This window comes from Venturia canescens, chromosome 2, assembly GCF_019457755.1.
Source record: "Venturia canescens isolate UGA chromosome 2, ASM1945775v1, whole genome shotgun sequence".
In the NCBI taxonomy this organism is placed as follows: domain Eukaryota; kingdom Metazoa; phylum Arthropoda; class Insecta; order Hymenoptera; family Ichneumonidae; genus Venturia; species Venturia canescens.
Genome location: NC_057422.1, coordinates 11,052,743 through 11,067,290, shown reverse-complemented (window position 1 = coordinate 11,067,290; position 14,548 = coordinate 11,052,743). Strand labels below are relative to the sequence as shown.

Sequence of the window (14,548 nt, the reverse complement as noted above, 5' to 3'; positions counted from 1 at the left end):
GGAGTGCCAGCACAACGAATCAGGAAGGTTGAAAATCCTGAACTGTCATTTATTGCTTAACTCTCAGCACATCTAGCAACTTGAAGAGAGTGAATATGACACAATCGTTCTTTCCACCGAATTCGTTTACTGCAAAGTTGTTATAAACATTTTTCTGATTCTCATTCGGGTGAGAGTGATTAGCCCCCGTTTTTTGTCGACTCCCATACAATTTTCATAATTGTCTTTTTCGGTGGCTCTCCACCCCGTAGAATCATCAGGAAACATTAATCCAGCATTATATTGCGGCGACAGCTGCGAAGAGAAGCAAAAAAGCTGATACCGAGGCGAAACGTGGTGAGAACGGCATGCGATGCATGTTTTGTCACGAGGATAGTTGCGAGCATCCCCCAGAGTTCAAGTTGTATTCGCTCGGCACACGGTTGCCTGGTATTGACGTAAAAAACGTCCAAATAAAACAATTACAAAAGAGAATAAAACAAAAGTAGAAAAAAGAAAACGGAAACTAATGGGAAGCTTGCGGACTGTGTGTATACGCAAACCCCTTAAGTTTCTGGTCACATCTCCTTTGCTTGTGCGCGGAAAAGAAACACCCCCGGAAAATCGAACGCGAACATATATCGGAGAGGAAAAGTACAGAGTAGGTTTTCCCCGTCTTGTTGGATAAAAACGAACATTGTTTTTCGATGGATAACTGTACATATATGTATACAATGGACGCTAAATTTTCACGTACTCGTATACGCGTATGTACATTTTTTGTTAGCCTACAATTGTCGAACATACGTACGCAGATAACCCGATAAATTGATTCGATTAATTCCAGAATATCGGTTATCTAGCGAGGTCCGGTGCGTTCATTGAATACGTCATGTTTTTCACGTTTACGAGCCAATGAAAATTCACGGCATATAACATGTGAATTACAAATTATCGAAATATCGGCGATGCATTCTTTCATTACAGACTCGCGGCTGATTTGCCATTGTCCGCGTCCTCTTCCGACATGGGAAAATTCGTACAATTTCATTTTCTCTGATCGTGAATTTTTATTATAGGGGAAAAAGAAATTGAATCGAAATTTGTACGAGCGATTAATAAAAGTGATATAATCGGCTGAATTGGCTATCGCGAGTGCAGTCCCTTGAAATTAAGTTTTGATTGGAACATTTGTTGAGTTAAATCTATTGGGATTCGATTACGGTAGTTAGTACTCGATGTTTTTCATTTTTCAGGTAAAACGACGTTAACGAAACCAAACATTTGTTAGCTCCAATTGCGCTCATTGTGTAGCAACGGTAATCATGAGTATCGCTATTATTACGATAATTCTTGTTTAACCGAAGCATTATCGTCCGCTCTTTATCTCAGCTAGAAAAATACAAGAGAGAAATCGCCAGCGAGTTATACATTCTGATTGAATTCGTTTTCTCGTTTTCTCTGTGCTTCATTTACGCCATATTGCAAGTATCGGTTTTATCGTATTTCTGCGTGGGCGTTTGCGATAGAAAATGAACGCACAAAGAAACGAAAATCAATAGGTGGACCAGTGCTTTATTGTCGCAACAGCTGGTCACTCGCGCGCGAATTGGCGCCTATCCACTGCACTCGCAGTTTTTTTCTCTCTCTTTCCCGCTTTCTACCTTTCTCACTCTCTCGGTGCGGGCAGTTATGCAATGAAAAAGTAGTGCAAACGGTTACAACGTGCGAGTGTGTCCCACCGAGTCGACCGACTGCGAACCCAGAGTTGTAAATTTTCGATTACGTAAAAATAGAAAGAGGAACAACCCGAATAAATAAAGGGAAGAAGAAAAAATCAAGTTACGAACGGTAGTCGGAGCGGGAGAGGAGCTTGAAAAAATACAAATAAAGTGCATCCTAAAATTCGATTAAATCCACTTCATTTATTCAATTCTAAATCATACACGATGTGAATGCACAAGCAACTCGTCGAGCCTTTATTTCTCACGAGAGAAACATTTTTCGATGTTGCATTTGCACGTTGAAGAGATATTTTTTTTTTACTTCCATTCAAAACGTGGCTCTGAAATCTCACGTATCAGGCAAAAAGTCACTGTGGTCAGAGATTTTTTCCATGATCTATAATTACTTGCTATATTATTCGAAGCTCGGAGAGACGATGATTGACTATTGTGACGAGTCTCTGATATTGCTAAAACTCTATTGAACTCCGATTTTGTATGAATACAACTCAAAATAAATTCTGACGTCTGATGTCTCATTCCATTAATCAATTTCGGAATAATTATCATGCAAAAATTCTTCTCCGAACTGTTATTGGACGTTATTAGAGGATTATTATTTTCGTGAACAATTTTTTCGTGCTTTTACACAAATTTTTTCGAGTAATGTGCCCCCCTCCCTCTTTATGCGTGTCAAGTTTTTGAGCCAGGTCATTGAATGGAATTAATAATAAATGGAGTCTTGGGCCAGTGACCTACATATAGTATACGATGTCGTAGAGCATAAACTTTGGAGAGATGAAAGGCAGTAAGTCAACAAAGGGGATCACACTATCGGAAGTCAGGAGCGATAAATCACTTGTTTTCCACTCGACGAACTTATAAAGTACTTGTCTTCTCCATGAGATGCAATCCCATTTCCGGTTCGAAAATGAGAGAAACCTCTAACAATTTCAATATGAGAGTTACAGCAGCTCTTACGTTCGTTCTCCCTGTGTGAGAGTGCCATTGTTGGAAATTGGCAGGCTCGCATTCCCAGGGAGCATTGTGTATACATACTATTCAGGCTATAAACCGCTCCGAAGCAATAAACGAGCTTACTCATCCGTATTATAGTTCCAACAATCGTTTCGTTCCAAAGTGAATTTTTACGGATTTATTCGATCATTCATTAAACTTCCAGTTACGATTTAAAAGAACGATTCTTTTAACTGGAAAATAATTGAGGCACTTTATCCACTCATTTGTGTCAATATATTCGTCGTTTGCTTTTGCAAATAAAGAAACGAGCGTGGTATAATAATGGTGTAAATATTTATGGTACTGTTGATTAATAATCATAAATTTTACTATGATCATGATTATTATTGTTAATTAGTACGTTATACACGACTGCAACCAGGTGAGTGCAGAACTCCACTAATTCGTCATGCATTTTCAGGTCAAAAACTCTGTATTCGTAGTAACTTATTTTCAATTTTCCTTCATATATATCAGATCAAATTTAATGTGCTTGTTTCTTGTGTCTGACTTTTCATGAATTTTTCCTCCAATCTAAAAACGAGTAAATACAATTACAAGATCTGCTCAATTCCATCGAGATCATTTGAGTTCATTTGCTAGAGCAGGCAAAAAATTCCGACGTATTTTCGTCTCCTGGACGCATGAGTTGGTAAAAATGCAAATTGTACTAAATCGGGGAAGTACTGATAAGGGGAGGAGAGAGAAGGTGAGTCGGGGAGGTACGGGCGGAGATAACGAGGGGAGGAGTCATGAAAAAAAGGTAGTTAGCGTGATTAGCGCGAGTAAAGAAGCAGCCAAGCAAGCCTGGGCAATGGGCCGGTGGATGGAAATACACGTGAATTAAACTCAACTCGTGCGTTATCGCGGTCAAACTCTGACAGCGGAGCCAAAGCTCTCAAGTGCCAGGGGCTGGGCTGGGCTGGGCTCTCTGCCTATCTACCATTTACCAGCACGAGGACAGAAAGCATATAACTACTAAGGGCGTAAAGTAATAACTGTGCATTGCTCGGAGAGCAACGAGGAAAAAAACAGGGAGTAAGAGAAAGGTAGAAAAGATGAGGGCAAGGGGAGCTGCTACATTTGTATCATCACAATTTACAACTTTTCACCTTTTATTACAATATCAAGAAACTGCGTCAACACTGTAGTTTGAAAAAATGTTTATTCATAAATTCGATTGTATACGTCGAGACTCAAAAGTGTTGAGGACTTTGAAAAAAGCATATTTTCATAAGAAATATATCCGCGAGTCGTGTCCGGCGAGTGTCTACCTTAATAACAAACTTTTTCATCCCCTTTCGTTATCCATTGTGACAGCTGCGTTACGGATGAATCTCTTTTCGCTTACTCGTACATTCTCGTATGGACTTGTGAACTGTACAGCGTGAGACATTTGCCTGCTCTGTCAAACGCTTTACATCATATTCGGCTTTTTCAAACAGTTGCATAAATGTATGTGCAAAATTTGTGTATGCTCTGACATGCACATACGTATTTGTATTGCGTAGGGGCGCATTTGGCGCAGGTGGAATCCTGCTAACAGTCACGTCACGTGTCGGCACACTACCATGACAATATAAGCCCTCAAGAGCAATTCAGAAAATGCGCGCCTTTTACCGCCCTTCCTCTCTCGCTCTTTCCCCCCTGCGCGACACTACTTTATTTCTAATAAAAGTTTTCGAAGCTTTCTGATTATCCGTCAACTTGACATTCGCGTTTGTATATGAACTTAGAGATTAAATTCACTCGCAGCCCAAAAAACATGTGATTTTCTTCTTTACCATTTGTTTCCATCCATCCAACACGCTTTCGCTTCCGGTTGAGAGTAGAGTGCACACTCCATCAAATCACCCAGAAGACAAACACGCAGGCAGGATAGGCTGGACTCCGAGGGCGAGTGCTGGCGGCTTAGTTAAATACTCTCTGACACGTTCAACACGTATATATAGAACAGGTGCCCTAACTCAGTCTCCGCAATACGATGTACACGAACACACGAATTTATTTAAATATGGGCCCAGTCCATGGAGGCAGATTCTGCTTTTTCGATTCAATCATTTGAAATGATACAAATTATTGATCAATTTCTGTACTTCAATAACAATAATCAGACAGTAATGGACCTTCGTTCAGCACATTCAGCCATTATCGTTATTAAATTGAAATTACGTTAATATCTATTCGAATTATCCAGTCTAATGCATTTGATTTGTCATGAAATTTTGGTAAGGATCATTTTGGTAGGATGTTGCAAAAAAATTGATGGTATTTGTGCTGGAAAATATATGACAATTACTTGCAATAGCATATATGCCTGAGAATACATTCATGGAGTATTGTATGCATGTACATAATTATTTATCCAAATTGTATGTACGTATACATAGATTTGCGCATGGTAAGCCTGGTGCTGTAACAGCGAGAGCTTATGTCATCGCTTACCCACTATAAGCTATACATCCTCCAACCTCTGGAGTAAGCTCAAAGGTCTCCACTCAGGGGAGGACTATGGGATCATGGATTTACAAAGATCTCAATTAATTGTAGTGTGAATGGAGAACAATTATTCTGAGCACTCTTTCACTGAATGTTGTTAGCGGCGTAGAACAGTTTCCTCGTATTTTCGACCAAAATTGACGGTTTCATATTTGTTTGATATGAAAGGAAAGGAACAATGTTGAATATGCTTGGTAAAATTTTTCATCACTCTTCGTATAGTAAATTATTATTAACGAATGGCTTCGTTTTCGAGCAACGAAAGAATATTTCCAATGTTTTCTGTACACACAAAAAAAATGTTAACTCGACGGCATTTGATATATTTTTGGATGAATTTGTTGATCCCGCTGCAAGATTCATGGTCAAAAACAATTGCGACTCAATAAAAAAATAAGCGTCTAGTAGTTGAGGCATGAAATTTCTTAACGTTTTCACATAATTCGAGTGTATGGACTTGAATAAATTCGTTCTATTTTTATATAATTCTTATATAATTTTTATATAGTTAATTAATAAAATAATTATAATAAATTCAAAAGCTTCCATTTTTGATAAATATGAATAAAAAAAGTCATTTGTACAATAAATTCGAAGTATGTCCCGGCATCAAATAAATATTAATTGCGAATTATTACATGTACCAGCAAAACCTATAGTATGGCTCGTGTACGTGTGATGGAGGAAGCGGTATGATTTATGGAAATTTCGCCGAAAAAATGGGGATCGTTCTCCAGCAGGGTAGAGTGCGATCGCTCGTTAGAGAAAATCCACTGAATCCTGAAATTATGCTAAGTTGGCCCTGGGAAGGAAGATTCCGACAAGTTTGAAGAGATCCAGACGTGAAACGAGGCGAGTTTTGCTGCTGCTGCTGCTGCTGCTGCTGGAGGAATAGTAGTGTCAAGTCTTGGGGAATATGACTCCTCGATCACGCAGAGTGCCGGGAGCGTCGACGAACATTTCGGGCAGTTAGGAAGATTCTTGAGGTAAACTTTATCTCCTTCGCACTTGCATTCACTCCCAGCCCCTGCTCTTAGTTCCCTATACACACGTTTATAGTGAAGTTATATGCTATGCAACCTCGATATAACCACAGGATCGTGTTAACTATAGCCCGGACGGAGAATCCACCTTCTAAAAGAGGCAAGCAGAGGAGTTTAAATATCTGAGTAACGATGCACAAGCTAGCAATTAGATGGCTAGGCATGGATCGTTGAGAAATCCCAGTTAACTTGATACTAATCCACATGCGTGTACCCCAGAATTCTCCACGAAAACGGGGCACTCTGATTCTCGCTCATTTTTTACTCTCCTCGTTAAAAACTCCTAGTTGGTAACAAACAGGGCATAAAAAATCATTTTATTTTAAGAGAAAAAGAAATTTCTAACAGTAAACTGTTGGTGAAGAAGAATTTAAAAGAATGAGGCCATAACGACGAGTATAATCGGTGCATTGAAAAAAAAATTGAAAAAAAAAAAAAAAAAACAATAAACTTTTGAACGTGGATCGTTCTGTTTCCTTTCTCGAAGCTTATTATCCCTGATTTTCCTTACGAATGATCATTACGCTTGAAGATAGTCTGTCATTTCAGAATTTCGAGCTAAGTAAATGAGACTGTCAAGTTTTTGACATCGCAAAGTGTATCAAATCCCAGGCGAGATTGCGGATTTCAGTCAAAGAAGTAAAAAAGCACTAGTGGAAGCTGTAAAAAAGGAGTGAATCACGAATATACAAACGAGACAGATCAGAATAAACCGGGAGACTGCTACGGTGCGTTTCATGATAGTGTGACATGTGAAATTTGTGTGTCTATGTTAAATTGGAACGTGTCAAGTATGTATGTGTGCAGACACTTACAGATAAAATATAGAAATAAATTTTTGACTGGCCCACTATGTTAAGGGCTGGTCCCGAGAGCACTTTCCTTCGCTTGTGTTTTATCCTCAGACTATGCGCATCTCTGTGTGGGCGAAGGCTCGTTATAAAAGAGGTTCGTGTGCACAATCACACGTCCAAGAGACGAGAAGAGCAGTCATGACAGCTACGACGAAAGTGCAAAAAGAGGAAAGATGAGCAAGGAGGAATGAAAAAGTGAAGGGAGAGAGAGAGAGAGCGAAAAGACTTTCCTCCTTTTTTATGTACACAGAGTAATAGCGAATTAGTGAAAGAGAGTGAGAAATAAAGAGGAAAAAATTGGAAGTAAAAACGAAAGGGAGAAATACGAATGGAGAAAAAAAAAGAAAAAAATAAAAAAAAGGAAGATACGAGATAAAAGAGAGCAGGATGAAGGCTCAGGGGAGAAAACTCTAAGAAGGAGCAGCTTCTGCAGGGGCAAAACTCGTATGTGGCCATGGTCTTTTTCGTCCTGTAGTACACTCCAGCTGTGTGCAGGTGGTACACACATTTTCGCTCTCATAAAATTAACCTGTCTACAGGCGAGACACACAATTCCCAAGACTGGCGTTGGGGAATCGTGAGGATAACTTGAAATGGTCCTCTCCCCTATTCGCTCCCTCGCTATTTCCAACTCGTTCGCTCTGTCTTCCTCTCATCTTTACCTCAACGTGACCGAAGCACGAACGAGGATTTCATCCACGAAACCACTTTATCTCACAATCTTACTCTCTTTTTCCCTTCATCATCCCTTATAGCAACGCCTCGACTTAAAAGTGTGAAAATGAAAATCTCGCCGCGAAAGAAAGTGAACGCACAATATGGCCGACACTTTACAACGATTTAATGAACTGCTGACTTCTAATGGATTTTATTCTCGGCCAATCCCCTCGAAATTACTCGACATATTCGAGCCAAGGTTTGATGAAACTACAGATTATGAACATTGACACTATGCAGAGGGGAGTTGCAACGAAAGCAGTTTATAGTCAACGCGTTAACTGCCTTAAAGTTATGTTTAAATACCCATCGGAGAGAAGTCATTGAAATTGATACGCCGTGATGGGAGGTTCACAGAATAGTTAAAGGATCATTCGCTCGTTGGTTGTTGGCCACGTTGTTTAATAAGTAGGAGAGAATGCAAAGGAATTGTGGGAAAAGTGTGTAGCGCAAGAAGCCGAGCAGCAAGCTTTCTCCGTCTTTGTCCCTTTACGAGGCTGCTCCGAACCGGGGGAACTTTAGTATCGGTGGCGCGGAACTTGGTAATGAAAATCTACGAGCTTTGTACACGTTCCTTTCTCTCTTTCTATTCTTTCCTGTTTTTCTCCCTACCTCGAAGTTCGCCAGTTGGTAGACGGAGCTAGAAAAAGATAGCGGACACTTCCGAGACTGCGAACGAAAACTCTTTCCTCCGAGCGAGCTTACGTGTATCTATTACCATCGTTTCGAAGCGATCGTTCTCTCCTCTTTCTCCTCTTTTTTTCATGTTATTACAGACTTCGTTCGGGAAGCTATCTTTTGAATATTCGACGTTGCTTACCGCCTTCTGTTATTGAGTTCTCACAAAGCAGCGGTCTCCTATCATCGCTGCAAATACCCATCGCCCTCGGAAGACGTGGAGCTCGTTTATAAGCTTTCGTAAATATAATGATCGCGCATGGTAGGAGAATAACATTTAAAAAAATACTAGCAAAGTCGTGATACACTGGGAACATTGAAAGGGAAAAAGGCATGAAGAAATATTGATGCGTGGTTGCTGGGCGAAAGGAGAGAGCAATAGCTGAAAAAATACGAGATACGCTCTACAAATGAGGATGGGAAAGCAAATAAACTTGCAGGTAAAAGCTTGCTGGCTGCTGCTTTTCCGCATAGTCGCGCGCTGTAGCATTCATAAATCACGGGTGATCCCAATAAAGCCAACGTGTCAGAAGAACCAGGTGTCTCTTCCTAGTTAATCTCCCTGGTTACACCAGCCCCTGCGTTGCCTCCGCCCCTTTTCCCTCTTTCGTTTTTTTTTTTTTTTTTTTTTTATTTCACTTTTTTGTTTTCGTCGAAAGGATTAATTTCGCGTCTTCCCGACAATACTATTTTCACCAAAGAGCAGTATATATGTGAACGGGAATAAGATTCACCGGTTACAAATGGGGGTGAAGTTTTTTTTACAAGCTCGCCTTCCTTCCGACGCAAAGGGTCATTGGAATCGATTGCGGGGCGTAGATCGTGTAACTCAAGCTTATCCGTGAAAACTCGGAGAAAATAAGGATTGTTATTCCGCGGTGACTCTGTGAGCATCAGCTCCTTGTATCGTCGGGGATCTTACCAAGCGATATGTATCGCCGGTCTTGAATGATCGTAGTTTCGAGCCCTGGTCACGTTGACCGCGTTCGAACGTGACATTTCAGCCCCGGTACTCTTTTCCCGATACAACCGGTTGGAAAAAAATTCATTCGAGCTCGCCCCGTCTCTTCCGAAATCTTCTCCCATCCAATAAATTTTCGTATCGATACCATGGCTTTTGCTAATGTGAATTTTTTATTGTTCAACGCGATTGCAAACCAGGAAACCGAGTCATCGATGAAGAGTTTACAGATTTTTAATTTTTTATAAAATTACTGCATATTTGATCGTCGAAACAGATCCAATCCAGATTAATTTTATCGTCGAGTTTCAATTTCCGAAAGACAATTAGTAGAAACGGTTGAGCTCGCGATCCGATGAAAGTTAGGTTTGAAAGCAGAAAGCGATTATGTTATCCCACGAATGTAAAACTCAAAGAGTGCTTAACCGAAGTTTCGTCACACGGAACTGTTGTAGTCGTGGCTGGTTAACAACTTGGCAAAACTATCTAAATTAGAATGCATTTCTTGCGGTCTAACATTTTGTTCTCACCAGACGGCTACGGTTAAGCAGATACGCAACGAATCGCGGAGACCAATGGAATCCCCCTCCTACCCAATGGACCAACTTTCGATGCTCTCACATATACGACCGGTGGCAAAGTCTCACGGAGAGTCGTTACGACGTGACGCAGCACGATTATGCCGACTTCTTGGTTGCAAGACCGTTTGAATATCGGTTTTTGCGGTTGGCTGTTTAACTATCCATGTCGCGTAAGACCTCTTTCCCTTCCAGCTTGCCCTCTCTCATTCTCCCCCTCCCCCTCTCTTTCTCTGGCTTTTGATAACCATTACATTCGTAAGTGTGATTAAATATTCACGAAACGTCCGATCAATGGCATAATAATTGTATTCTCGTTTTCTTTCTTTACAAATATAATACAAAAGGAGCACGAAGTATTTGAGGGAAACCACTTACACATTTTTCCCATTCTTCGACATAATTTTAAAAGGAATTTGTGATGAATGCAGTTCGTGCTTATATGATTTTGATCTTTAAAGTGTTAAAAGCTGATGTTATTGAGACGTAAATTAAGAATTTTGTTTTGTACTAATTTCGAGGGCATTGTGTACCTACGTTTGAATGTCGTGAATGTCGTTACACGTCGGTAAACCGAGCTCAAAAACTCGGGCATACGCTGATAGTTTTTTTTAAATATTATTGTTTTTTATTCTGAAAAGCAATCTGAGAGTGCACGTTGAGAGTGTTTCGAGAGAAAAATATTTTTGTTATTACAGTTGTGCGTCTTTTATGCGATGCAGTTTGTCTAGAAAGTCGCGCAACCGAGCAACAAAATGATGGTACGAAAGAAAAAATAGAAATGTAAAATTTTACAAATAGAACGAAGCGGCTGAAGCTTTTGTAGAAAAAATCCGTAGTTTTTCCTCGTAGGATAATATAACGAGCATATTGTTTCAGTAGCTGGAATTTACCGTAGAAAATTTACGTCAACGAAAGATACTTGGTACACAAAAGATTATTTCCAACGTATTCCAAAGGTGGATTATTTATTCTGGTAGACGCGTTCGTACTCGAGTGGAGGAAGAAGCAAAGAGGAAGTACGAAATGTTGGTAGGCCCTCGGAGCTCTAATTCACACAGTCGTAGAAATTAATAAGTACCAAGAGAAAAATATAGGGGAGAGTGCCAGTGGTAAATTAGGGGTGGCCGGTAGGCGGGGTTGGTTGCAGTTGCGTCAGCGACCGAGAGTCGTAACAAAGATCTTTTTGTTTGGCCTCCCGACGAGCTGCACATTCTCTCAGGAGTATTTTGAATGCATGAGGCGTAATGATTTCTGGTGCATTCAGCATTTGTTCAGCGAGCTTTTCATACTCTTTCTCTCGCTCGAGGTTGTCGCGGAGCATTCTTTCGATTTCCTCGTCCTTGCGACGTCTCATCTCCTCAGCGGACTTCTGCTGGGCTTTTAGTTCTTGACCGTAACGCAGAGCATTCTCTCGTCTCCTCATTTCCGCCTCGGCCTCGAGCGAAGCCTCTGCTTCCGTTTGCTTCCTTCGCAATTCATCGTCCAAAACGGAGCGTTTATTTTCTTCCTCTTCCCTTACTCGTTTCTCGCGCAACTGTTGCTCTCGACCTTCGAGAACTCCACGGAATATGCGCTCCCGTTTTTCCCGTAACTCTCTTCTCGCCGAATCACGTTTTCTCTCAACTTCTCTCGCAGTTGCCGCTACGATTCCTTCAATTTCGGCATTTCTCTGGGTTTCTTCCCTTCTAAATTCTTCTAGACTTGCCATGTAAGCCGCTATTTCGTTTCGCAAACGCGACACCGTTTCTTTACTCGTCGCTCGTTCACGCGCCAGTTCTTTCTCATTCAGAATACGAAGAGCATTGTCCACAGCTTCTTCTTCGCGTGCCCGATCCGCCAGATATCTCCTTGTGATCGTCAATTGCTCATCCAGTTCTTTCTTCAGTTGCGCTCGTTTTTCTCTTACCTTTACCGGATCAATCGTTTCTTCCAGTATGGGATTTTCTTGATTCTCGCTTCCGCCTTCCTCCTCAATTCCCTTCTCATCAGCCGAAGCCGATTTACGGGCCATCTGTTTCTCCAATACCACCACCAGCGACATTCTCTCGTCCATTCGTCGTCTCGCTTCCTCCAACTCTCGAGCTTTCTTCGCCTCGATTTCTCTCAACATTAAATCGTACCACAACATATTTTCTTCCCTTTCAGCCTGCCGTTTAGCCTCGTTGTCTGCCATTTGCATGAGATTTGCGTACTTCGTCTCCAGGGTTGTTTTCTTCGTTAATCTATCGCGAACTTCTGGACACCGCTCTAAATATTGTCGCATGCGTTTCTCTTTCACCGTCTCCAGACGTTGCTCTTCCGCAAGCTTTCGTAATTCTATCGTCCGTTTTTGTGCTTCCTCGATTCTCAGATCCGAGCCTCTTTGGGCTTGCTCCACGACTTCTCGAATCCACGATTTTTCTTCGGCGAGCAGCAGTGCTCGGAGCTTTTCCCTTCGAGCGTTGATACTCTGCTCATATTCTGTGAGACCTGGAATATCGAATGATGAACATATTGACACGTGAGACTACTTAAATAAACAGAAAAAATTGGAAAGAATTTTACCTTCATCGATGAGACTACGGATTTTCTCTTTCCGTATTCTCTTGTCAGTTTTCTCCACGAAGTCGTTCGTTCGCAAAAAACTGATAAGCTCGCGCTCCTCCCTTTCTTTATTTTCATCTTTCTCGGCATTTAAGTTTACCGGAAGAATGCCGACGTGTACTTCCTCTCCCTGCGATTGTTTTCCATTTCGCATCGATCTTCGTTTATCTCGATGTCTCAAATCCTTGCCAATAACAGATTTGCCATGCTCGATTTTCGTGGAAGTCCTCGAACCTTTCAGTTCTTCCTGTTGATTTTGAACTACCGATTCTCCAGGTTGTACAGCCTCCTTCAAATCACTTTTAACGGTAGGATCTCCGGAGCGCAGGTTTTCTGCCTGTTCATTTTTCGTCGTTTCTCCTTTGCTCTTCGTCGATTCCTGTTTGGCATGATCCGCTTGATATTTGATTCGTGTATCAGCCGCAGAAGAACGGGGTTCTTCAGAGGTAGTAAGATTGATATTTGCGCACGTTTGTTTTTGCTGACTGAGTCGGTATCCATAAGGAATATTGGCGGTGCCACGGGGGTCCCTAGGTTTCCTTGTGGCTTTGCTATCTCCCGAAATTTGCAACGGCACAACGCTCATTCTTCTCGAGTTTCGCAGATAATTGGATAGCAGTTGAGGCAGTAGAAACTCCAGGAAAAGCCCGATCACGATAACAACACCGACATTAGAGAAAGCCCGTTCGTGCAACCAAGAACTAAATTGTTAGCGACAATACACCCACACATTCCCTCTAAAAACACACGTGAACACAAACACGTAGGCATCTTGCGAGCTCTGTGACATAACCAAACGTGCACAGGAGGCTGACGAGCCAACAGGCTGAACATGGTCGATGCCGAATTGTTTGCAGTAACCATGCCAACTAACCTCTATCGAGCAGGACTCTCCACAAAGCGTTCCGTCCCCTGCGCGTCGTCTCTGTCTTTATATGCATACAATCCAGTTTCTGTCTCATCTTTACGCAAAATCGTGAAGCTTATAGCTATATAAACAAGAAACAGTAAACAAACGCGAGTTCTCAACTCTTGCTTGGCTTTGTTGGTTCAGGTTGAGCTACGATAATTTCAAATATAACTATGCGTCTGTGCTTTTGTATTATATACATGTTGGCAGCTATGCTTGCTCGGAGGAGACCGGGGAAAATGAAATTTTCACGAGCAATTAGAGCTTCGGTATTGGTATTAGCCAGGTCAGAATGATCCTGTTGCAATGTTGTCTGATGTGAGATACCGAAGTATCACTCCTCTCAGTACCTCTCTCTCCTGCTCTTTCTCATGATCTTTTCTCGCTCTCTATCCTTCTCTTGCGCGTGCTGGTTCGGCCGTTGGTTTTAGGTTTCAGGGAGCACTCGGGGGAATGGCGCCTGGAGCCACTCGTCGAAGTTTACTCTAGTCAAACCACAGTGCGTGGCGGACTTGACAGTGTTTGATTTGACGAGAGGTAGATAGCGGAGCTAGTGAATACGCGACGGAATTTCCTTCCATATCTATATGGCACTCGAATGGGGCCAAGAAAGGAGAGAGAAGACGATGGAGAATCGGAATATAACCCTATCCCGGTCCCAGTCACGTCCGAAGCTAAAGCATAGCTCGGGGCTACTTTCGATATTGCTATATTCTCGCTTCGCTGACTTTGCCTAGAATTCAAGCGAGCTTTCTAGTCTTTGGCGACCCTTTTCCTATGTACACTTGATATCTGACTTTGATTACGTGTCATTACGTGTTCATTACGTAGTGATCGTTCTGAGCTCAGTCCACACTGGATATAAAACCATTTTATCTATAATCAACGTTTTTTTTTAACCGATCCTGCCTGTGAGTAAGTCGATTACAATTTTTTAAATGATTAATCAGTTGAGAATTCGCTTCTGGAAGCTCTTTGCGTGTTTAATAAGTCATACGA

At 41.5% G+C, this 14,548-nt stretch overlaps 1 protein-coding gene across 1 annotated transcript; it reads right to left on the bottom strand.

The window, feature by feature from the left end:
* Positions 1–11,170: 11,170 nt before the first annotated feature.
* On the bottom strand, positions 11,171–13,225 carry LOC122407309 (trichohyalin-like). Its single transcript, XM_043413439.1, has 2 exons — positions 12,601–13,225; positions 11,171–12,525 (listed from the first exon to the last, which is right to left on the bottom strand). Exons 1-2 carry the CDS (start codon positions 13,223–13,225, stop codon positions 11,171–11,173), a joined length of 1,980 nt encoding a protein of 659 aa, XP_043269374.1.
* Positions 13,226–14,548: the final 1,323 nt, after the last annotated feature.